The following is a 23,995-nucleotide window of genomic DNA, read 5'->3' on the forward strand; positions in this document are numbered from 1 at the left end:
ATGGAGTAGCGTTTTTTATTATTTTATTTGGTTGGTTCAAAATATTGTTAAAAATAGAGAAAACAAAACACATCAAATCAATTATATCTATACAAATATAAAGATAATCTATCATTAGCATGACAAAACAAAACCAATTATCTAGAATTTACAACGTATGTAGACAGCAATTTCACACACTCTTAGAAGTAACAATATTTCTCAATTAAGTTACTTGCTTATTTCTTTTCAGTTTCAAATAGCACATTGAGAAATTGAGTAGTAGCAATTCGAACAGATAAGTTGGTGTTAGTGAATACCCATTGCCATGCTCGAGTCTGGTCCATAGGGAGTTGTGATGCAGTGACTCTACCAAAATATTTTTTTCGCATAACAACTAAATTTGGACATTCAATTAGACACTGTTGCAATGTTTCTTTCTGTGAATGTATACTACACCATCTACAAAAACTCTGGTCCTCTGGTATGAGTTTCCTTCTTGCCAATGTTTCCCTTGTATGCCATAGATTAAATCTGAAGCGTAGATATTGACTTCGCATATGCCGAGAGGGGAATTTCTGCAGATAATCAAACATGGTTCCTAATTTTTTGTGGCCAAATAGATTGATGTCAAAATCTTTCGCTAGGGAGCATTCATCATTTGTAATGATCCAGTCCATTTGAAATAGTTTGGCTTTCACTCTGGAAGGGTTATGTAATAACATGTCTAGTGGAATGTTAGCATCTGCAAGAATGTTTAGTGTGTTTTGAATCCATCTGGTGGAAAATACGTCATTTTTTGTAGCTAAATGACAAGCTAACATTCCTACTACATTTGTTGAAGTGAGATTTAACAAACATTTTCTAAGTAGCGCACATCTTTTCCATTGATCTTGTGAATGCAAAGATGGTAAGCCCAATTCAAACCAAAGCATCACTTGCGATATGCACATGGGAAGACATAGGTTTTTTTTTCCAAAATTTGGATTCGATTGCATCCCAGAATTTACGTTGTTTGGGTATTAAGGTTTCCACAGCATACGTGAGTATGGGGATCACTTTCTGTTTGTAAAATGGGAGAATAGGTGTATAAGAGAATTTTGCAAATTTGTATGTTAACAACTTCGCTTGAGTAATTAGTGGGTGTAGTTTCTGTTGAATTTCATTCTTAGTGAATTTGTAATTGATACTCCTAAATACTTATACATTTTAACTTTTTCGAGCTTTTCGATTCCTAAGTGCCATTGAAGAGATTGAGCCTTTGACTTTGATTTAGGCTTGCAAACCAAGAGTTGTGTTTTGGATGTATTAATAATCAGATTATTCTTTAGTGCATAAGCATTTAGCGTATTCAACATGTTCTGCAGACCACTATGTGTATTTACATGTACTAGAATACCTATTACCTATAATCCCGGCTCTGGGAGGCCCTTACCAAGTCATAATGTCTATAAAGGCCCTAGAAGAACCATTGTGTTCCTCCATGGTGTACCAACCCTGCCCACCGGTAGAAGAGAACCAAAGGATGCCCTCCGGAACAAATGCCTACACTGGTTACACTATGTAGGGGATTGTGCTTTTGTGACAAAGGATGCCTTGGTGGAGTGCATTAGAATTTCGAATGACACGCCTCTTGACTCTGTCAAACTAGTTTTTGGGGATGTCCTCATGGCAAGCAATGTTCTGAGAATATGTAATGGGCATGGGTAGTCTTGAAGAAGTGGAATTTCTGTGAGCACATTCAATAGCCCCCATAACACTTCTGGTCCTGTAGCTCCCTTTGGCATCTTTAGTAATAAGGGTCCTCTTTCCGGGGAGAATTTTATTGATCTTGGCTACCGACGCTTTGGGAGTAAAATGACGGGCTCTGGGTTGGGGGTTTTGAATTGTGGATAGAGATTTGCATTGTGGTGCTTAAGGAGAGTGTTGTGCTGTTCTGTATTGTTTTTCCTCACCCCCAAAACAATTTTGGAATACCTGTTGTTTATTTTTTACTTTTTTATTTTAGAAATGTATTGTTAGGATGTACTTTGATTGCCTTTTGCTCTGTGCTGGATCCACTGCAGGAGTCGCACCGACACGCTACATATGTAGCTTCTAGGAATAAACTCGAAACAGACGGAAATGGTGCGGGAGCCCTGTGGCGGGAGGCTTGGCAGCAGAACATGAGGGAGGGGAAAACCATTATAAAACAGTGTATTACAATAAGGGAGTGCCTTGAAAAGGGTGGAATCAAATGCGGAATTTGCTCACAGCACCAGTGCGCAAAAAAAGGTTGTAAGAGGAAAAAATCTTTTTGTTCCCCAAAAACAAAACTAATAGATTTAGAAAGACTGCTTTGTGACTGCACAGAGCGGTCTTTCTGAATTGAACTGTCCTACTTTCCAGAGAACCGGTACACAAATACTCTTATCTGCTGAGGGGACACAGCAGATCCAATGTGTAATTACCAGTCACCAAACGAAACTAGAAAGCCAGTGAACAGATGGACTGGATGCTCACCAAGCTTGCGCGTGTAAGTATAGGAGCATAAACAAACACCCAGCCTACAACAACTGCCCCTTTCTCCTACCTTGCTGTGGAAACGGGAAATGACAGGAGATACAAGCCTGGTGCGGCACCCAACGACTGAAACAGCCCAGGAAACACACTGCTGTCGGCTGTAGACGTGACTCAGCTCCAAGTCAGAGCGCAACCTAAAAACAGGTTGGAGAGGCCTGCTAACGGTGTGCTGCCACACACCGAAAAAGACTGCGCCCGTTGGGGTTCCTCTCACCTCTTCTCTCCCTTCTCATCGTGCCTTCCCCCAGCGTTCCTCTCATCCTCCCCAACCTATGGGACCTTCCAACCAGTCTCCCAGAGGGGTATCGCAATCTCGACTGAGGTGAAATCACCTCAGTAACCCACGCAGTCCTGCTGCTGGCGGTCCATACCAAAGTCCCCCATGTTTGCAATCTCGGTCCATAAAACCCCCCCTGCTGCCTGACTATATTAAAATGGAAGAAAGGTGCTAAATTCATAATGAAAGCGCACAAACAACATACATGTACATTATTTACGCATCTGGCATGAATACACACAATAAAACAACCCACATGCATAAATACATCGAGGTAAAATGTATAACTATGTATTTTCCTTCACAGGTATATTACAACAGCAGTGTAAGAACACCACCCATACACCATGTACATTGTCATTCATTTTTTTTCTTTTTTACATATTCCATTAATGTCAACCCCCAAATTCTGCAACGGGTTACAAAGTGAAATTGGCAGGAGACACATACTTAGAGAAAGGAAGTAACGCGTATGAAACCCCACCGGCAATCTCAAACAATGCACGCTGGATCAAAGGATCCCGATCTTCTGCCACAGAAAGGACGAAAGCTGGTCATCTTTCAAACCATTACAAATCAGGAAGCACAGCTTAGCAAACAGTCTTACAGGAAAGAATTGATAAATGTCAACATGAGGAGACCGAAAACAGATCCAACACCGCCTCCAAAAATGCCCATGTGACTTGTTCCTAGACTCTATTAAGAAGCAAAAGGTCTAAACCCTTTCATGAAGAAACAATGGCAAAATTGAATGCTATAGAACAGGGCCAGCCTTAGAAGCCACAGTGCCCGGGCTATTACGGGAGGGGGTGTGGAGATCTGACTCAGGCTAATGTTCACAATTTTATCTAAGTGTGGCGCATGCTAGCATTCACAATTTCATCTAAGTGTGGCGCAAGTTAACATTCATATATCTATCCAGATGTGATTGAGGCTAATGTTCATGATTGCATCTAAGTGTGGCATATACTATCAATTCACAGTTCCATCTAAGTGTGGCACTTGCTATAATTCATAATCTTATCTAGATGCAACGCAGGCTAATGTTCATGACTCCAACCCAGTGTGCCACATGTTAAGGTTCACAATTCCAACGAAGTGTGGTACATGCTAACATCACAATTCCATCTAAGTGTGGTGAATGCTAACCTTTGCAATTCTCTCTAGATGTGACTCAGGCTAATGTTCAAGTTTCCATCTAAGTGTGGCACCTGCTAAAATTCAATTCCATCCAAGTGTGGCACCTGCAAACATTCAAATTCCATCTAAGTGTGGCACCTGCTAAAATTCAATTCCATCTGAGAGTGGTACTAAGCAACATTCATAATTCTATCTAGATGGGACTCAGGCTAATGTTCATGACTCCAACCAAGTGGGGCACATACTAACATCACAATTCCATCTAAGTGTAGCGTATGCTAACCTTTGCATTCTCTTTAGATGTGACTCAGCCTAATTTTCACGATTCCATCTAAGTGATGGCACTTGTTAACATTTAAATGACATCTAAGTGTGGCACATGCTAACAATCACATTTCCATCTAAGTGCGGCATATGCTAACGTTCAAAATTCCATTTAAGTGTGGTACCTGCTAACATTCAAATTACATCTGAGTGGGGCACACGCTAACAAACACATTTCCATCTAAGTGTGGCCCATGCTAACATTCAAATTCCATGTGTGTGTGGCACATGCTAACATGACAATTCCATCTGAGTGTGGCACATGCTAACATCACAATTCCATCTAAGTGTGGTGTATGCTAACCTTTGTAATTCTCTCTAGATGTGTCTCAGGCCAATGATCACGATTCCATCTAAGTGTGGCACCTGCTAACATTCAAATTCCATCCGAGTGTGGCACATGCTAACATCACAATTCCATCTAAGTGTAGCATATGTTAACCTTTGCATTTCTCTCTAGATGTGACTCAGCCAATGTTCATGGTTCCAGCCAGGTGTGGCACATGCTGATATTCACAATTCTATCCCGATGCGAGGCAGACTAATATTCACAACTCTATCCAATGTGGTGCATACTAATCCTGGAAAATCTATGTGAGTATGGAACTGGTCAACTGGTCAACATGTACATTTATGGCGAGGTCTGACGCAGGGCAAAATTACAATCCAGTCTCCTAAGCATGAGAGCTGTAAGTGATGTTTGACTAGCAGTCCATGGTGAGGCAAGTTAAATGGCTCTACCAAGATGGGAAACGATCTGCACAAATAGTGGATTGGGCCAGGTTTAAATGGGACATTACAAAACCAAAAGGACAACATATTTTGTTAAGAGACACCTAATCTATATGGCAGCGCCTACACCTCTCATATTGTATAGTACCAACTGCATTCTTTCGACTCCTCTTACTGGCGAATCCCTTGAGCGCTGACTAGCCCAGCAGCTCAGCTTTCTGGCGGCCAGCTGAGGAATGACAACCCTTCCACTACCTCCTCTCGCTAGTGCACCCTATATCAGTGGAAGTCCTAATGCTCCAGTCCTGTCAGCAGCGGCAGCCCATGTGAGCCGTACTCTAGCTCCACCCGCTGTTGATAGATACCCTGTGGCGCGCACACTACACTGGTTCCACCTTATGATCAGTGAGTAGCTCACGCAACACCGAGGAGCAAGACTTCCTGAGCTCACCTCTAATCTGCCCCCCTTTTGTTAGGGTTTGGGGAGGAGGGCCTGATCCACCTTGCCGGGTTCCCTGGGCCTTGTTCGTCCCGACGCACAGAGAGGCGCTACCCGGAACAGAATAGGGAGCCAGCGCTTTCAAAACAGAATACTCGGTCCATAGGGGCGGGGCGAGCGGTGGGCGGAGCTTCCAGTGTCAATAGCACTCCCCCTGCTCCAGGCAGTTATTTCGCCGAGCGTCCCTGCCTCTCCAGGCTTCTGTCACTTGTGGTTTTAAAATAACGACCCTCCCTCCTCTGGACGTCAGGAACGGGAACCAGGTCTTTCTTCTTGGAGACCCTCGCTGTGTTAACACGACGGAGTGAGGTGCCACCCTTGTGTATTTCAGCCAAGCGCCGCGGTCTATGCCAAGCCGTCCTGTGGTGTCTGGACAGCACTGCAAATCCGAGAACAAAGGTGTGGGAAAAACGGACTTGCTCACCAAGCCTGCCAAGTTTCCCCCAGTTTGGCATGCAGCCCGTGACGGTGTCCAGTTAAAGGATCGAATACAAAAGGTTCGAATACAAAAGGTGAGAGTCGATAGGATCAAAAAGAAAAAAATCGATTTTTTTTTAATTATATATTTTTTGGGGGTTTCCGTATAGGTAAAAAAAGTGGTTTTTACCACAAAAACAGGGGTTTGGGGTGGGGTGGTGGGGGGGCCCAAAAAAAAAAAAATTCGAACCTTTTGTTTTTGGTCCTTTTGATTCGAACCTATTGTATTTCGAACCTTTTGATTCGAACCTTTGACCTATAACCGCCCGTGACGACGTGCCAATGACGACATGGCGGTCTATGTTTGATACCGGCGCCGAAAATTTAAAATGCAATGTTTATATTCGGAGCACGTTTTGCCATTGTTTTTGACTATAACTCGTTTCATTGTTGATAAGAGACGCAGTACATGTGTTCGAGCACGATGCCACTATTTTGTATATTTGGGAGACAATAACAGTGTGACATTAAAATAGTGTTTAACACTCGTTGAAGCACAGCACCAACATGGTACTACATGTAATTCGAAAGATGTTAAAGGATATTTGTATCGCGTACTATAACCACTGGAGTGGTCCTCTGGCAGATCTGAAACAAAAAGGGCGGTAGGTTAGGGCGTTTGTTAGTAGGACAACATTTGGAGAAGAGGAAGGGAGCAGTGAAGTACTGTTGGCAGCTTCAGTTCGGTTAACACCGTTCGCTGAGCTTTTTGGAGTGATAATCGTCCAGCCCTGTTTTTTTCTTTCCATTGTGGATTTTTTAATACTACTTTTTCGCATTTATAAATTCAACGCTACAAGTTTAGAAATACAGACAAAAACATACCGGATGAGCATCTCTGCTCCCTGGATATGAGGTTTGGATTGAAGGGGATGCTGTTTCCCCAGTGGGGCAAGGCGCGCCACGGTCCCGGCCATCCTGCCCAGCTCTGACTCTTCTTCGTGGGAGGGGAGGGCGCAGCATGTAACACCTCCACAGGGCAGGGGGCTGAAGATGGATCCTGCCGCCCCACGGTCCCCCCACTCAACTCCAGCTGCCTGAGCACATCGCCGTCACTGTCTATACTGCCGGGGGTGGGGGCGGGTGGGCTCCTCACTGCCTCTGCTCCCGGACTGCCCCAGGATCACCAGGGCCTCACTTGCTCCTCTCCTCCCTGTCTAGATCAGGACAACCGGGGTCCTCGCTGTGGCTCGGCTGCAGTTCTCGACAGCGGTCGGGGCACCCTTCTCTGCCCGCTGGCTCCACCTCACACCGGTGGACTATCTGACTTTGCAGGGCACCTGCCCGCCGGCTCCTCCTCACGCCAGCGTGCTAATCGACTCTGGGTTCTGGGCACAGCTTGGTCAGCCCTATATGGGCAGCACCACTAGACGACCCCTGTTACTCTGCCAGCTTGGCCCCCAGTTACCCTACAGGTTTGGGTGTCACAGTGCTCGCCTCCCCCTCCAAGGGTTGGGCCCAGAGTGCCTTCTACCGCCCGTCTGCTCCTCCAGACTCCGGCGTGCCATCTCACACTGTAACGTGGCCATCACCGGGTTCACCGCCTCACAAGGCTGCCCAACAAAGGGAGGGCTCTTGAACACGCAGTGTGCAACAGCTGAGTTGCCGCTTTTTTAAGGATTTCTTGGAGCTCCTGTCGGAGCTCAAGGAGATGCCACCATCTTGGTAGTGCTCTCTAGCGCCACCCAATCTTCTCCTTTTCGATAGATGCTTCCCGCGTCATATCAACTTCCTTTCTTCTCCTGCTTCTCCTATCTACCCCTCTCTGGCTCCTCCTTTCTCCGACACCTCTCTGGCACCCACTGCTGCTTCTTTGACCGCTCTGCCTTCTCCTTTCGCCACCTCTCCGGCACTCTCTCTTCTTCCTGACTACTCTTCCACATCCTCCTTCCTCCTCTGTCCATTCTCGGGCACCTCTAACACTTCCGCAGAGCGTATCTCATGCCTGTACCCCTCCACGGAAGTCTTTCAAGGGTGGAAATCTGTTCCACGTCGCTACTCTTGCTCTGCTGTCAAACGCTCATCCGACATCTGCTGTCTCATGGAAGAGCTTGATTTGGATGTACTTAGTCTCACTGAGATTTGGTTCACGGCCAACTCTGTCACACATTTGACACTCTCCTCCCTGATGGCTACAAGATCCTCTCCGAACCCAGAACCAACGGGCCTGGTGGGGGAGTAGCCCTGATCTTCCCGGAGTGGTTCCTTGCTTCTCTCATTCCTACGCAGGCTTACTCCTCCTTTGAATGCCTGGTCTGCAGTCTCTCTATCTCTCCTGGCCTCTCTCTCACTGTGGCCACCATCTACAGGCCGCCCTCTTCCTCTGAGTGGGCTGACCTCTGCTCTTCCCTCCCTACCTCTACCTCTCAACTCCTCCTCCTCTGAGACCTTAACATCCACTTGGATGCTAATAGCCCCTCTTCTGGGCTCTTTCATGACCTTTGCATATCTCTCTCTCTCTCTCGCAACCCATAAGCGCAAGTGTAGGGTGGCAGAGAGGAAGTGGAGGGCATCAAGCACATCTTCCGACAAAGTGGCCTGCCGCCTACTCCAAAGGCAATACAGACTCTGTCCTCTTTAAGAAGAGAGCATACATCCAAGCCTGCGTCTCTGCGACCTGTAACAACTCGACTGAAATATTCAATATGTGCAAGGAGCTGGTCAAACATGCTGCAGTCTCTACCTCTCCTGTTCCCTCCCAGGCCCTTTGCACGGCCTTGGCATCTCATTTCACCACTAAAACTCAGGATATCCTGTCCACTCTCTCTTCCTCTATCTCCTCTCCCTCTACCATTCCAGGCCCCTCTCTGGCCGCTTCTCCTCTTCCTTCCTCCTCCTCCCCCCTGTTCACTCCTGACAATGTTTCTAGACAAGTCCGATTTATGAAAGTTTCGTCAAAGCAGGTCTCCCCTGCTCCTCCAGAACCAATAAGGACCACATTGACACCCTTGCTCCAGCCTTGTCCGATTTCTGCAATCACTCATTTGCCACTGGAACCTTCCCCTCACCCCCTTATTTATTTATTCAGATTTGTAGAGTGCACATCAGCCCGTGGGCATCGTGGCGCTTGTTACAGACAATATCTTAGTTACATAGGATACAGTAATTACATACAATACAGAATTTACAGTAGACATGCATACATTAGCAATGCAGTATATTTACATGGATTCCTGAGAGTTTCCCAATTATTTTGCAAGGAATGAGGTTTTCAGTTTCCTGCGAAAAATGGGGAGTGCGTTTTCCGCTCTAATGTCTGCAGGGAGAGCGTTCCAGGTCTTGGCTGCAATGTAGGGGAAACTTAGACCTCCGGCTTTGGCCTTTTTGATGCGTGGGATGCAGATTAGGTTGGAGTATTGCGTCCTGGTGGGACGGGAGGAGGAAGGTTTGAGGATGGTTTCTGATAGATAGGATGGGGCGGAGAGAGAGAGGCATTTGTGAGTGAGGGTGAGGATTTTGAGAGTGATCCGTTCTTTGACCGGGAGCCATTGGGCTGAGTGCCTGGCCTGGGAGATATGCTCTCTTCTTGGGATACTAAGAGCGGCCCGGAGAGCATTGTTCTGCGTGACTTGTAGTCTGTTTATGTTTTTAGCTGATATGCCTGCTAGGAGTGCATTGCAGTAGTCCAATTTGGCTCCAATGGTTGCCCTTGCTATAGAGAGGCAGTTGGGTTTAGAGAGGTATGGCTTAATGGCGTTTATGAGTTTGGTGGTGTGTGCGGATGCGGAAGTGATTGCGCTGACTTGTCTCGTCATAGATAGTGAAGAGTCAAGGTATACTCCCAGTGTCTTTACGGCTGTGGATACGGGGATGATGGAGTTGTCAATGGAGAAGTTGGCGTACAGTTTGTCAAGTTTGTCTAGGGTGTTCTGTTGACCTAATATCATGATTTCAGTCTTGTCACCATTGAGGCAGAGGCCATTAACTGCCATCCAGGCCTTGATGACGGAGTAGATTGTGTGGAGTGCCTTGGCGTCTTCGTTGTATGATCCTGAAAGGGGTAGAAGTACTTGTGTGTCGTCCACGTAGTTTGTGTATGTGATGCCGTATGAGTCAAGTTTGTCAAAGAGGGGCTTGGTGAACAAGTTATAGAGTGTGGGTGCAGTGCAAGATCCTTGAGGGACCCCGCAGTGGATTGTCGTGGGAGTGGCGTTGGCGATGTCCGAGAAGACTTTCATGGCTCTTCCCTCTAGGAAGGAAGTGATCCAGAGGGCTGCTTCTTTGGAGAAGTTGGCTGAGTGTGTGAGGTGTGAAGTGAGAGTCTTGTGATCAACCAGATCAAAAGCGGCTGAGAGATCTAAAAGGAGCAGAAGAGCAGGCTTGCCTTTGTCCATGATTTGGGTGATCTGATTCTTCAGATCTACCAGGGCTGTTTCTGTGCCATGTCCTTTCCGGAAGCCTGATTGCCTAGTCCCGAGGATGGAGTGGGTTTCCAGAAAGTGTTGGATTTGGCAGTGAGCAGCTTTGTCCAGTAATTTCAGCAGAAATGGCACCGTGGTTATTGGTCTGTAGTTGTTTGGTTGTAGGGGGTCGAGAGTAGGTTTTTTTAAGAGAGGCCTGACCCAGGCCTCTTTGAGGTTAGCTGGGATGATGCCTGTTTTAAAAGACGTGTTGATGAATGCCGTGAAGAGCGGCGCAAAGCAGTCTGCGCAGTCTTTGACGAGTTTTGGTGGGCAAATGTCGCCTTTACAGGGGGAGGGTTTGAGATTTTTTAGTAGGTTAATAACTTCTGATTCAGTGACGTCTCTGAAGGAGAAGTCAGGTATGGTGGGCTTGGGCGAGGTGGGTGGGGTGCTGGTAGGTTTAGTTTCTGTCTGTTGAGGAGGTGCTTTGCAGTGGTCTTTGATTTTCTTTTGGAGAAGGTCAATTTTGTGTAGCATGGCAGCTTGAATGCTGGTACACCAGGCTTCATCTTTGATTATTTCGTCCGGTGTATTAGGGGGGGAGATGAGCTCATTAAAAATGGCGAAGATCTCTTTGGAGTGTGATTTGGCATTGGAGATACGTGTGTTGAAAGCGTTGGCTTTGGCATCGGTGATAGCTATCTTGTATTGGTGGGAGATTAAATTGAATTTGTTTTTGGTATTGGTGCAGGGGTCAGATTGCCAGTTTTTTAGTGCTGCTCTTTTGTGGGATCGCATTGAGTGCAGTTCTTCAGTAAACCATGAGTTGGTGTGTAGGGATTTCTTCTCTTTTTTCCAATCGAGTGGTGCTATTTCATTGATAGCTTTGGTGATGACATCTTTGTAGATGTTTGCTAGGATATTGGGGTCATTAGCGAATGGGGGAGCTAACTCAGGGGTATTGAGGTATGGGCGCAAGTTCTCCTCTATGAGTTTTTTAGAGCTTCTGACTTGTGCAGCGCTGGCAGGGGTCAGAGTTTTGTGGTTTTTGGTGATGGGAATAGAGAACTCGATGCAGTTGTGGTCAGTCCAGGGCAGTGAGGAGTTAGAGGTGATAGTGGTGAGGCAGTTATGGTCTGCAATCCAGTCAAGAATGCGGCCTTTGATGTGAGTAGGACTTTCTACTTTTTGGGTGAAGCCCAGGTCATTGAGTTCCTTGGTGAGAGTGGCTGCAGATTTGTCCTTTGAGTCGTTGAATCCAAGATTGAGGTCTCCTAGTAAAAGGGTTTTGGTGGAGCTTTTGATATTATTGCTGAGGATGTGAATGATGTTTTCCTGGGAGTCTGTGGTGATGCCTGGGGGACGGTATAGTAGGTGAATGTTGATGGTGCTGTTGGGTGACAGTGTGAGTTTGGCCGATAGGAGGTCAGAGTTGTTCGTCGAGGCGTGACTGACAGGTCGGAGCTGGAGGTTCTCCTTGTAGATGAGGGCTACTCCGCCTCCTATTCGATCTGGCCTGTCTTGTCTGAGTATGGTGAAGCCAGGTGGTAGTGCAAGTGCAACGGCGGGGCCTGATGCTTCATGTAACCATGTTTCAGTGATGGCTAATAGGTCAATGTTATTGTTGGTTATGAGGTCATGAATATCAGGTGCATGAGCTGGGAGAGATCTGACATTGAGGAGGGCACACTTGATGTGATGTGTGAGAGGTTTGTTTGTGGAAGTGCGAGTGGTGGTCGTATCTGATATGTTATGTGAGGTGGTATTGTGGGGTGTGGCGAGGTTAGTGGGTGGTGGACTGTGGGAGAGTGGGTAACCCGTGCGGGGGCAGCGTTTGGAAGTGGTGCGAGAACTCAGTCTATAGTTTCTGTATTCTGTGGGAAGGGGTAGTGTGCTAAGTTCTGTGGTCTGTGTGCGAGCTCTAAGTCTTTCTAGTCTATGCATAATTTCGACACATGGTGTGCGATGTGGCATGGTTAGTGTGGTATCCGGGGTGGCGAGATGCTTGTGGTAGGGGAGTGGGCTTGGTGGTGTGGGTATGAGGGGATGGATGGGAGTATAGAGTTTGAGAGCAGTGAATGTTGCGAGGAGAGTAAGCAGCGTGGTGGTGGCCACGTTGAGCTTGCAGGACGCTATGGGCATGATTGTACGCTGGGCGGGGCTGTGTGAGGAGGAGGGCACAGTCAGATAGGGTGGACCTAGCCTGAGGTAGGCAGGAGTGGATAGGTTCAGAGTGGGTTGAAAAGCATCCTCGGTACTAGGAGGTATCAGTGTGGCTAGGCGCAGCAAGAGGCACTGGCCGGATCGCAGATGAGCGACTATACGGCACAACACAATTCAAATGTGGTCTGAAAGTGACCATAAGGCACAACACAATTCAAATGTGGTCTGAGAGCGACCATAGGGCACAACACAATTGAGGTGTGGTTTGAAGGCGACCATAGGGCACAACACAATTCAAATGTGGTCTGAGAGCGACCATAGGGCACAACACAATTGAGGTGTGGTTTGAAGGCGACCATAGGGCACAACACAATTCAAATGTGGTCTGAGAGCGACCATAGGGCACAACACAATTGAGGTGTGGTTTGAAGGCGACCATAGGGCACAACACAATTCAGATGTGGTCTGAAGGCGACCATAGGGCACAACACAATTTGAGTGTGGTCTGTGAGCGACCATAGGGCACAACACAATTCAGATGTGGTCTGGGAGCGACTATAAGGCACAACACAATTGAAATGTGGTCTGAAGGCGACCATAGGGCACAACACAATTCAAATGTGGTCTGAGGGCGACCATAGGGCACAACACAATTCAAATGTGGTCTGAGGGCGACCATAAGGCACAACACAATTCAAATGTGGTCTGAGGGCGACCATAGGGCACAACACAATTTGAGTGTGATCTGAGGGCGACCATAGGGCACAACACCATTTAAGACAAGCGTGAGTGACAGACATTACGAGTGAATTGACCAGGCAAGTCTCCGGGCGCCAAGATCAGTAATGCTGATCATGACAATATGTACGGAGTGTCAGTAGCCAGGGTGGCATATAACTCAAAGAATAGTACCTGAGGTGTGCCGCAGGGAGGTGCAAGCTGGCTGGGGCAAGGCGGGGCCAGTTGTATTAATGTTGGTGCGTGAGGGCGCAGAAGTCGAGTATAATGGCGACGCCTAACCGCTGCGACCCGGGGCGAACAGGGGAGGAACAGGGCCTTTTCCCTCAGGCCTTCTCCCGAAATGCCGGCTCCCGCCTATCGGTGCCGGGGATTGGCCAAAGAGAGACCAGGTTGCTTAGCAACAATATGCATCCTCGTTTTCGGGCCGCGCTGCGCCCGCCATTTTAGGGTCAGGCCGCGTGGTCAGGACAAGATGGTGGATCTCCACCGCAGATGAGCGCAGGTGCCCCGGTGGGGCTCTGGTGGCCAGCAAGGCTCGGATGGTGGCCCAAATAGTAGTGAGAGTGGGCTGTTTAAACAAACAAACAGCTCACCAGTGTTGGGGATTCCGTAGTTGCTGCATCAGGGGGTCAGGCAGCCCGAGTGGAGTCCGTGGCTTGGTGCTTCGGTATGCTCGAGGGGACAGGGGAGGGCTCCAGCCCTCTCACCCTTTGAGGTGAGCAGATAACGCAGTGTGGGGCTCACTGGGGAGGAACAGGGCCTTTTCCCTCAGACCTTCTCCCGAAATGCCGGCTCCCGCCTATCGGTGCCGGGGATTGGCCAAAGAGAGACCAGGTTGCTTAGCAACAATATGCAGCCTCGTTTTCGGGCCGCGCTGCGCCCGCCATTTTAGGGTCAGGCCGCATGGTCAGGACAAGATGGTGGATCTCCACCGCAGATGAGCGCAGGTGCCCCGGTGGGGCTCTGGTGGCCAGCAAGGCTCGGATGGTGGCCCAAATAGTAGTGAGAGTGGGCTGTTTAAACAAACAAACAGCTCACCAGTGTTGGGAATTCCGTAGTTGCTGCATCAGGGGGTCAGGCAGCCCGAGTGGAGTCCGTGGCTTGGTGCTTCGGTATGCTCGAGGGGACAGGGGAGGGCTCCAGCCCTCTCACCCTTTGAGGTGAGCAGATAACGCAGTGTGGGGCTCACTGGGGAGGAACAGGGCCTTTTCCCTCAGGCCTTCTCCCGAAATGCCGGCTCCCGCCTATCGGTGCCGGGGATTGGCCAAAGAGAGACCAGGTTGCTTAGCAACAATATGCAGCCTCGTTTTCGGGCCGCGCTGCGCCCGCCATTTTAGGGTCAGGCCGCGTGGTCAGGACAAGATGGTGGATCTCCACCGCAGATGAGCGCAGGTGCCCCGGTGGGGCTCTGGTGGCCAGCAAGGCTCGGATGGTGGCCCAAATAGTAGTGAGAGTGGGCTGTTTAAACAAACAAACAGCTCACCAGTGTTGGGGATTCCGTAGTTGCTGCATCAGGGGGTCAGGCAGCCCGAGTGGAGTCCGTGGCTTGGTGCTTCGGTATGCTCGAGGGGACAGGGGAGGGCTCCAGCCCTCTCACCCTTTGAGGTGAGCAGATAACGCAGTGTGGGGCTCACTGGGGAGGAACAGGGCCTTTTCCCTCAGGCCTTCTCCCGAAATGCCGGCTCCCGCCTATCGGTGCCGGGGATTGGCCAAAGAGAGACCAGGTTGCTTAGCAACAATATGCAGCCTCGTTTTCGGGCCGCGCTGCGCCCGCCATTTTAGGGTCAGGCCGCGTGGTCAGGACAAGATGGTGGATCTCCACCGCAGATGAGCGCAGGTGCCCCGGTGGGGCTCTGGTGGCCAGCAAGGCTCGGATGGTGGCCCAAATAGTAGTGAGAGTGGGCTGTTTAAACAAACAAACAGCTCACCAGTGTTGGGGATTCCGTAGTTGCTGCATCAGGGGGTCAGGCAGCCCGAGTGGAGTCTAAGCACCCCCTAAGCACTCCCTTGTGCAGCCCCTTCTTAAGAAGCCTTCTGCGATCCTTCTTTTCCAGCAAACTATCGCCCGATCTCCATTACTCCTTTCCTGGGCAAACCCCTGGAAAAGCTGCCCATCTCCCAGCTTAATCTACATACCGAATCTGTTGGTTGCCTCCATGACCACCAGTCTGGCTTCAGAGCAGCCAGAAGCACAGAGACTGCTCTTCTGAACACCTGTGAAGACTTGCTCTCCAATCTTGACTCTAACCTTCCTTCTGTCCTCATTCTTCTTGACCTGTCCTCTGCTTTCAACACGGTCAACCACGCCATCCTGCTCAATCGTCTCAGAGACAACCTGGCTATCTATGGTCAGGTCCTTGCCTGGTTGACCTCCTTTTTCACTGATCGACCCTCACAGGTCAAACTTGGGTCTTTTCTCTCTTCTATCTCCCTCTCTATCTGTGGTGTTCCCCAGGGGTCTAACCTCTCTCCCTGGCTATTTAAACACTACCTGGTACATCTGGCCCACCACATCTCTACCTTCTGCTCTAACTTTCAGTGTTATGCAGATGACACCCAGCTCTCCTTCAGGCTCCTCTCAGCCTCTACTGCTCCTTCTCTCATACCTGACTGTCTCTCTCTGCCTTAATGCCGTTAAGACAGAGATCCTCCTCTTTGGGACTCATGCTCCTGCCTTCCCACTCTCACTCTGGCCCCCCACCCTGGGCCCTCTACCTGCTCCTTCCAGTGAGGCTAAGAACCTTGGGGTCATCTTCGACTCCAGACTCTCCTTCTCTCCTCAAATCTCTGATGTCTCTAATAAGTCACACTATCTGCTGAACCTCCTTATAGGTATTCTTCCTTTTCTCACTTTCCCCCAGAAGCTCACTGTCTCCAGAGACCTGGTCCTCTCTAGGCTGGACTACTGCAATAACCTCTTTTCTAAATCTGCTTGCCTCTACCCATCATACTCTCCAGCCCTGAAATCTCTTCACTGGCTCTCTGTGGCTGCGAGGATCAAGTTCAAGACGCTCTGCATGGTCCACAAGGCTGTCTGGGGCCAGGGACCACACTACATCCAACTTTCTCTTCCTAAGCATCTTCCTTCTCGAGCCGTCCGCTCATCCACCTCCAATTCTGAGGGTCAGACGCTTCTCCAGGCAGAGGGTGGGGGGTAGATCTCTGTTTTCAGCTGGGGCCTCCCTCTGCAACTCTCAAACTTAAGCAGGACCACCTAAGGTTCCAGAAGCAACTCTGGACATTCCTTTTGGCTTCCGCTTTCTCTCTCCCTCTCCCTTGCTGATGTCCCTGTCTGCTGTGCATACTGGTTACCTGACCACCCACTGAATTTACGGGACCATGCTCCTGCACGACCGGTTGCCCTTGCACTGCCTCCGGGCCTCCCATCCACTTATGGGACTGTATCTGTAACCAGTGGCGGCTGCTATCATAGGGCGGCAGGGTGCAGCCCCCCCACCTAGGATCCCCCACCAGGTGTGAGTGTTAAACAGATTCAGAAGATTAGATTAAGTTCTTCTGAATCTGTAGCAGCGTGTTGGCGTTGTGGCGACAATTAACTTCCTATTGTTGCAGCCGGCCCATGAATAGGATTCCTATTCATGGGCCGGCTGCAACAGCGGGGCGCGTCCCGTTTTACATTGTTCTTGCCCATAGTAAAGTGCGGGGAGCTTGTAGCTCCACGCACTTTACGTAACCTTTTTAAGTAGGAGGCTGGCGGGGCGCTTGAGGGGAGGCCCCGCCAGCATCACTGTGTGTGCAAACAGCGCACCAAAGATCTATAATCTGCAGGGAGGGATGGCGTCTCCCTCCCGCCCATAGATACAGTAATGTCATTGGCTATTTGCCAATGGCTGGCAAACAGCCAATTACTTTACTGTATCTATGCAGGAGGCAGCCAATCACTTGAGTGTGGGGGTGGGGTTATGATGACGCAGGGTGCATGAGCCACCCACGCTTCTCTCTCACTTCTTCCATCGTCGTGATTAGGTGATGTTGGTGTTTGTGCTGAGCTGCCCTGCCCACAGTCCACCAGAGAGAAAGAGCAGACCAAGTTTGCCCTCCGACTCGCAGTAAGTAACTTTTTCAGTACTGAGCCTGGCCATGGCAACTTTTAATTGTTGCTTGCCAATCCACTCTTGGCCTTCTAGTAGTGTTCAAGTGGGCTGATCTCCAGAAGCCAGTCAGGCAGCTGTGGCCTGCACCTCTCTCTCGTGGCTAGTAAAAGAGGGGGAGATATGGGCACTGTACTACACCACATCGAACAACGATGGATTTATAATCTGGACAGGATTCGACAGGGTCTCAATATATCTGTAGAGTCAAATGCCCTGGTTACTAGGTAAGTGAATTACGGGATAGAACTTGTCCCCAAGATTTGCAAACACAAGTCTCTCAGGAAGTGTGACCACCAGAGGTAGTACAATACTGCCGGAAGAAATCTGGAATATATAAGAACACATATAGATGAATATATGTAGGATAGATGGGGGCCACCTGACCTCACTGGCCACCGATTAATAATGACTTAACAACGAAAATCGTTGATTTGAATAAATATACAGCGATGGTCATATCGAGGTGTATATACGGTTGGCACTTTTTAACAACCAGTAATAAAAGAACTTGCTCTGTGTGAGAAGCCAGAGAATATTGTGCTTTCCCTTATGTACAGATGGCAGTGAGCAGTGGCAGCGCTCATGGGCAAGGGAGAAGATAGAGGACAAGAATTATACTCTCTTTATGTCCATCAAAAATATATGGCAGTCCTGGGTCTATGCTGCAGATTATCCAGCTGGATAAGAAAATGAGTCTTGTAACTGCAAAATACATAAAAGCAGTATTTAGTGATTATACGCAAAGTTTTGTGCATAACAGTGCTTGCAATGTGTCACGTGACAGGATAGATCGATCAGTCCTGTTTCTATGGCCAGAGATGTATATTGAGGAGTCCTTCCTCGCTGTCTGAGACCAAAGCTGAGTAAGAGAAGGAAGTAAACGGCCACTCGAACAAACGCAGAGGAGTGCCAGAATTGACTATAACAGAGGGATCGGAGAGGTAAGTGGACCGCGATAATAATATGAACGTATGTGAAACGGAGCGGGAAGACATTAATATTACATCAGGAAGGGGAGAATGACCCATAAGGTGAAAAGACGCATAGATAGTAAGGCATTCCTGCCGCGGGGCAGAGTGGCCGTATTTGCATGAATACAATAGAATGGGATTTTGACATAAGGAGAAAGTAATCATACGATATTACCAAAGCTAAAATGGGAATACACGGTTAATATGCCTTTGTTTGGTTACAGGCGAATGCTGTCCAGTTAGGATGGGATAATTACGACCGCCGATGCCATATGGGAAACAGGATTACTATTTAATAGCTGGTGCTGGGTGCGGAGTAAAATTTGGAGAGATATACAATAGTAGACAACAGAATATCCGCAATGATGTTAAGGCGGTGTACAGATGATTAATATAGACTCATGTTTCCAGATAGTACAGACAAGAGGGAGACATACCTGTCGTAACTTGGGAGAAGCCAGAAATAGAAGTCATCCACAAATGTAACTTAGACCAAGATCCAGGTACTGATGGACATTGGCTGTTGAGAACCTGTGAAAATGGAAATGTAATGTGAGGATAAAAGTGAACATAGCGATGATCCCATGTGTTGACGTACCTTGTTTTATTGTTTGATAGGCCTAAGTTGAACACATTACCGTTGTGGTCCTAGTGATGGATTTATTCCAGTTTACCCTTTCAAACATCTCCTATAATAAATGTGGAGGTGAATGAAGGTAGAAGCAACCAGTTATAGAGTTGTACACAATTATAGTGTTAAAAGAAGAAATATGGATGACAAGATGCAGATACAGTTTTTAAAATAGTATCTATATGTTTTTATTTAGGTGAAGTGACTCATATCAGTACACATGAGGCAAAGAGACAACGGGTTCTTTGTTTGAACTTCCTGAAGAAGGTCAAGAATTGAGGGGCGATTGTTTAAACCCTAAAAAGACCAAAACATATGTTGACGATTACTAACTGTTTAAATGTAGAACGAACAGTGAACAACACCTGTATTGATGTTTGGGTTGAAATATTTATAAAAATCATTGTAGTAGTGATACACAAGTTATAATATCACGAAATATTTGGAAAAGAGGTTTTTTGCCAATATGTAAACTATGGATGAATGAATGACTGAGAGAGATGTGTATGTATGAGTTGTTTTTTGATCATAAGTTGATGAATAATGTTATTGATTACTAGAAATTGTTTAAAGGTATTATGACAATTGTTTTAAACATATATAGATTCTTTTGTATTACATAAAATAAAATTATTTTTAGAAAAAATTAAAAATATTTCCTTGTCATCCTTCCTACTCTGGTTCAAACCCCTTATATTTTGTTTGGCATTTACCTGACGAGACATTAACAGGTAATCCCCTTATATTTTGTACTTGATGATGCACAGTAACAAATGCCATGCCACAGTAAGACATACATCGACTGGCTGCACGCAAAAGGCCAATCTAACCATGTAATAACGCTTATCATGCTTACTTTATCATAGATTCCGAGAACAATATACAATGCCACTGTAAGGAAAGACTGGCTTCACCCAAATGTCAGTCTAGACAGGTAAAACACTTTATCACGCCTAATTTATTATAAATAACGAGTAAAAATGTCATGCCACAGTAAGAAATTACTAGACTGGATGTACCAAAATGCCAGTCCAGCCACTAATAACACATATGGATGCGCATTATGTTTTAGCACCCCACCTTTCCCACATGTCCCCTTTCCCTCATACTCTGTGCCTGAAACCCCCAAAATCAGCTCCTCTGCCCAGCATTCCCCACCACACACCACACACACTTAAGAAAAATACATGTCCTTACCTTTTCTCTGAATACGTTGCTCTGAGGAACTCCTGGGGTCCCATGTTCAACGCATGTTTATGCGCAGAGCAGAGGAGCTGGAGTCCTCCATTTACTTGGTGGGGGGCTTGGATTTCAAAAAGAAAGAATTTCTTTTTTAAATCTCTTTGACTGACTTTAAAAAGAAATGATTTCCATCATGAAAAACCGTAACAGAGAAAATGTCTTTTTGAAGTCAAGTGTGACTTCAAAAAGAAATGTCTTTTTTAAGTCTGATCCCCCACCCCAGGACATGTGCCGGTGGGGTAGTGGCTGCATGCAGCTTTATGTAAAGAGGGTTCTCGTCTTAGCCCTCTTTACTTTCGGTTTCTCTGCCTCTGCAACCCCTAACCAGGGGCCGCAAGGGGACTGCCAGGCATCGCACAGGAGTTGCTAGGGGTCGCATTTGCGAACCCTGGTGGCCCTCAAATGTTGTACCTGGACTTCCTCCTCTCCTCCCCAACTTGCTGGGTCATGACCGCCTTCCCTCAGGTAAGAAAGACTGAATACTGACAACATGCTAACAAAATAAACCCAGTTCGGTTGCTTCAATTCCCTCTCACTAGACTCCTCAGCAGGCAGATCCTGGTCTTAGCTTTCAGCATATTAACAAAGACAGATCGAAGTAACCTAAGAGCAGTGAAGTGTGATTTCAGTTTTATATATTGTGACAAATCCAGGGAATTCATCCCTTCTCCTCAAGAGGGAGCCAGCTCCTTTGGGACTAGGGGACAGGGCAAAGCGTTACACCCTATAGGGGACAGGGCAAGCAGGATCCCACTGGGGGTGACCCCCCTATTGGAAGACAAGCAATCCCTAAACAAGGATATGTGTTATCCACCTTTGTTTCAGAAAGCCATTATCTTTGTTGTATATATGGGGATGACACGAGACAACCGTGAATATCCCTATAGAAGTGGCTGGTGTGGTTTCCGACCCTTTAGTGTTGCCATCCTTGCATGAAGCGGAGGACCAGTGAATTGCCCCATGTCGTTGTAAGGAGGAACATAAAGGTCCCATGAAACCGACACAGAAGAGAGATGCAAGCCTGCGGAGTAACGCAAAGGAGGGAACGTCCCCCTGTGAAGCAGAGCCTGAAAGCAGCACCACGCACACATCATGGAAAGTGGAGGGGCTTGAGAGCTGGTGGAGTGCTGCTGCCTTCTACAGGCCAGGAGCCCGAGAAGGTCCAGCCTGCCGGGCGAAGATGAAACCCAACTGCGCAGAAAGTGGTCAGCTGGCACCGATGCCAAAGTCCTGTCGAGCTCCCACGGGAAGAACTGACGCAGCCGAACCAACATGGAAGACCGGAGAGAAATTGGAATAGCGGTTACGCACCACCTGAGGAGACCACCTTCCCAGAGGAATACCGGTTTAGGGCGATTATTCCCGCATCCAAAGGTTTGCATGAACCAAAAGTTCTAAAAATGCTACTACCAAAGGTTCAAACACAACGGGGGCTGCAGGGGTGTCCCCCGCATCGCCCTGCTCACTATACTTTATGGTATAGTGAGCGGGGGCTGTGGAGGACACCTCCGCAGCCTTCCGTTAAAAAAAATAAATAAATAAACAGGGCTGCGGGCGTGTCCCCCGCATCGCCCTGCTCACTATACTTGATGGTATAGTGAGTGGGGGCTGTGGAGGATACCTCCGCAGACTTCCGTTAAAAAATACCAAAAAAAGAACCAGGGCTGCGGGGGTGTCCCCCGCATCGCCCTGCTCACTATACTTGATGGTATAGTGAGTGGGGGCTGTGGAGGACACCCCCGCAGCCTTGCGTTACTAAAAAAAGAAAAGAAAAGGACCCTGCAGCGCCAGTTCCACGATCACGGAAGTGAAAGGGAACTGGCGCTGCAGGAACCAGCGTGAAGATGAAGGTAAGTGGGGTTTGTTTATGTTGAGAGTGTGGGTTGAGGGTGTGGGGGGGTGTGTGCTGAGGGTGTGGGTGGGGGGTGTAATGGGTGTGTTGTGGGTGTGTGTGTGGCTGTGAGAATGTATGTGTGTTCGCATGAGACAGGTGCGAACATTTGGTAGTTTGCACCTTTCCCATGCAAACGATTTGCCCGCAGGAAAATCACTCGGATTCTGAAAACCACTGCAGCAAACAAGATACGCTGTGTTTCCAGTGAACCAGAAAGATAGTGAAAAGCCCCACCTATTCCATGAGAAAAAGGGTAAGAAACCCTGCCGGGGTGAGAAACCAGATACCTCAATCTGGGGTGAAAAAGCAGATACCTCAAGCCAGAGTGAGAAACTGGAAACACCAAGCAGGAGTGAGAAAGCAGATTCCCCAACCTGGCGTGAGAAACCAGAAGCCACAAGCCGGGTGAGGGAGCATATACCCCAAGAGGTGGTGAGAAACAGAGTGCTCCAATTAGGGGTGAGAAACAAGGTGGCGCAAATGGGAGTGAGAAACAAGATACCCCAAGGTGGACTGAGCTACAGGCCATCCCAGAGTGGGTATGAGAAGCCAAAGTGGGGTTCGAGCAACAGAACCCCAAGGCGAGGTGTAAGCAACAAGCCTCCCAGGCAGGAAGAAAAAGTAACACCCCAAGGTGGGGTGAGAGACACTATATTTCAGGAGTTAGAAATGATGATCCAACTACTAGAGACTGAGGCTATTGTCCAAGTAGGAGAGGAAGACATAGGATAAAGAGACATTGGTCAAACTTGAACTTTGAACTGTATCACTGGGAAAGTGGCATGGGAGAAACCGGAAAGACATTTGGGTGGGAGTCAGAAGCCAGCCACCACTTCCTCTGTCTAATAGAAACCCCTTACCATGCATGTCTTGGTTGGGTTTGTGTTAATCCTTTTGTTAGTGGTAGTGCAGGAGTCAGGGTAGCTTAGACTTTGGACAGAGGACTCTGTTTTGTTTGTAAGACATCCTGACGAGCACCCTTTATTTTATAGATTAGGGTAAACACCTCCTTAAAGGCAGGGATAGAATAGGCCTTACTTTCTTTGCTTAATAATACTTGGTGTATGAAATGACCTCTTGTCCACCTCCTGCATCTGATTTACCACAATATTTATAATCAATCACCTTCTCACAGTCTGGTCAGTCCTCCTTGGGCATCCGCTTATGGGCATCATGCACCCCATTGTTGCCTTTATTGTTCACCTTTTTACCATCTTTCCTTTACATAACTTCCATACAGATCTATGGTCCATAAGGAAATCCGTCGGAGTATGGACCAACACATAGGGTTCTCATACTTTTTCAAATGTTTGACTGCAAGCTGGTGGGATTGCATTAAAACATGTCAAAACACAAATTTACTTCCTGCAAATTGGGCTTCCAGGTGTAGATAATGTGCCAACAGAAAGAGAAATGGGGGTTTGGGCAGTAGCTGTATGGATAAAACCTTCCCAAACACTTTGAAAACCCAGGAGGGGTTATGTTAAAACCTGTGTAAACCCAACTTAATTTGTGCCAACTCTGACTCCCAGACTGGCAATTTTTCGAGCAGCAAGGTGAAGTGCATTTTAGTTAAGTAATTATAAATATGTTTAGATGCCTCTTTCCTTTCTGTGGTTTCCAGAGAGAGCCAGAGGGAAACATGCAGACGTCTATAGGATGGAAGCCCGGCCCATGCCAACTCGTTCTGTCTGAGGGAAGTTGGCTTTGCAATGGACAATGCTGTCCAGTTCTAAGTGAATGGTTCTGGGGGCGTGGCCTGAGCACATGCAGCGAGGGCGCGGCTGCCTGGTGCTCCCACTGCGATCCTGGATTGATCCTGCTAGCGGTTGCTAATATAATTTGGAACTGCAACATATATACGTTTTCGTGTTTGGGACGCTGTCGCCCGCCCGACCGCTTCTT

General features: G+C 47.8%; 2 protein-coding genes across 5 annotated transcripts in view; one reads left to right on the forward strand and one right to left on the reverse strand.

Annotated features, from left to right (window-relative positions):
• The window catches only part of KLHL5 (kelch like family member 5), a 1,021,700-nt gene extending 1,016,094 nt beyond the window's left edge, over positions 1 to 5,606 (reverse strand). Inside the window, exon 1 of the mRNA XM_069631792.1 lies at positions 5,466 to 5,606. The gene's annotated coding sequence lies outside the window, so the exon portion shown is untranslated. The remainder of the gene's footprint in view (positions 1 to 5,465) is intronic.
• A 48-nt stretch (positions 5,607 to 5,654) lies between these two features.
• Positions 5,655 to 23,995, forward strand: part of TMEM156 (transmembrane protein 156) — a 222,432-nt gene continuing 204,091 nt past the window's right edge. Inside the window, exons 1-2 of one of the 4 annotated variants that reach the window (XM_069631798.1) lie at positions 5,708 to 5,912; positions 19,821 to 19,888. Coding sequence is in view for 1 of the 4 variants with exons in the window: in XM_069631795.1 (XP_069487896.1) it covers positions 5,861 to 5,912 (52 nt within the window). In the remaining 3 variants the exon portion in view is untranslated. The other 3 variants (XM_069631795.1, XM_069631800.1, XM_069631799.1) reach the window with 3 other exon arrangements.

Source organism: Ambystoma mexicanum, chromosome 6q, assembly GCF_040938575.1.
Source record: "Ambystoma mexicanum isolate Mex_15411 chromosome 6q, UKY_AmexF1_1, whole genome shotgun sequence".
Lineage (NCBI taxonomy): Eukaryota > Metazoa > Chordata > Amphibia > Caudata > Ambystomatidae > Ambystoma > Ambystoma mexicanum.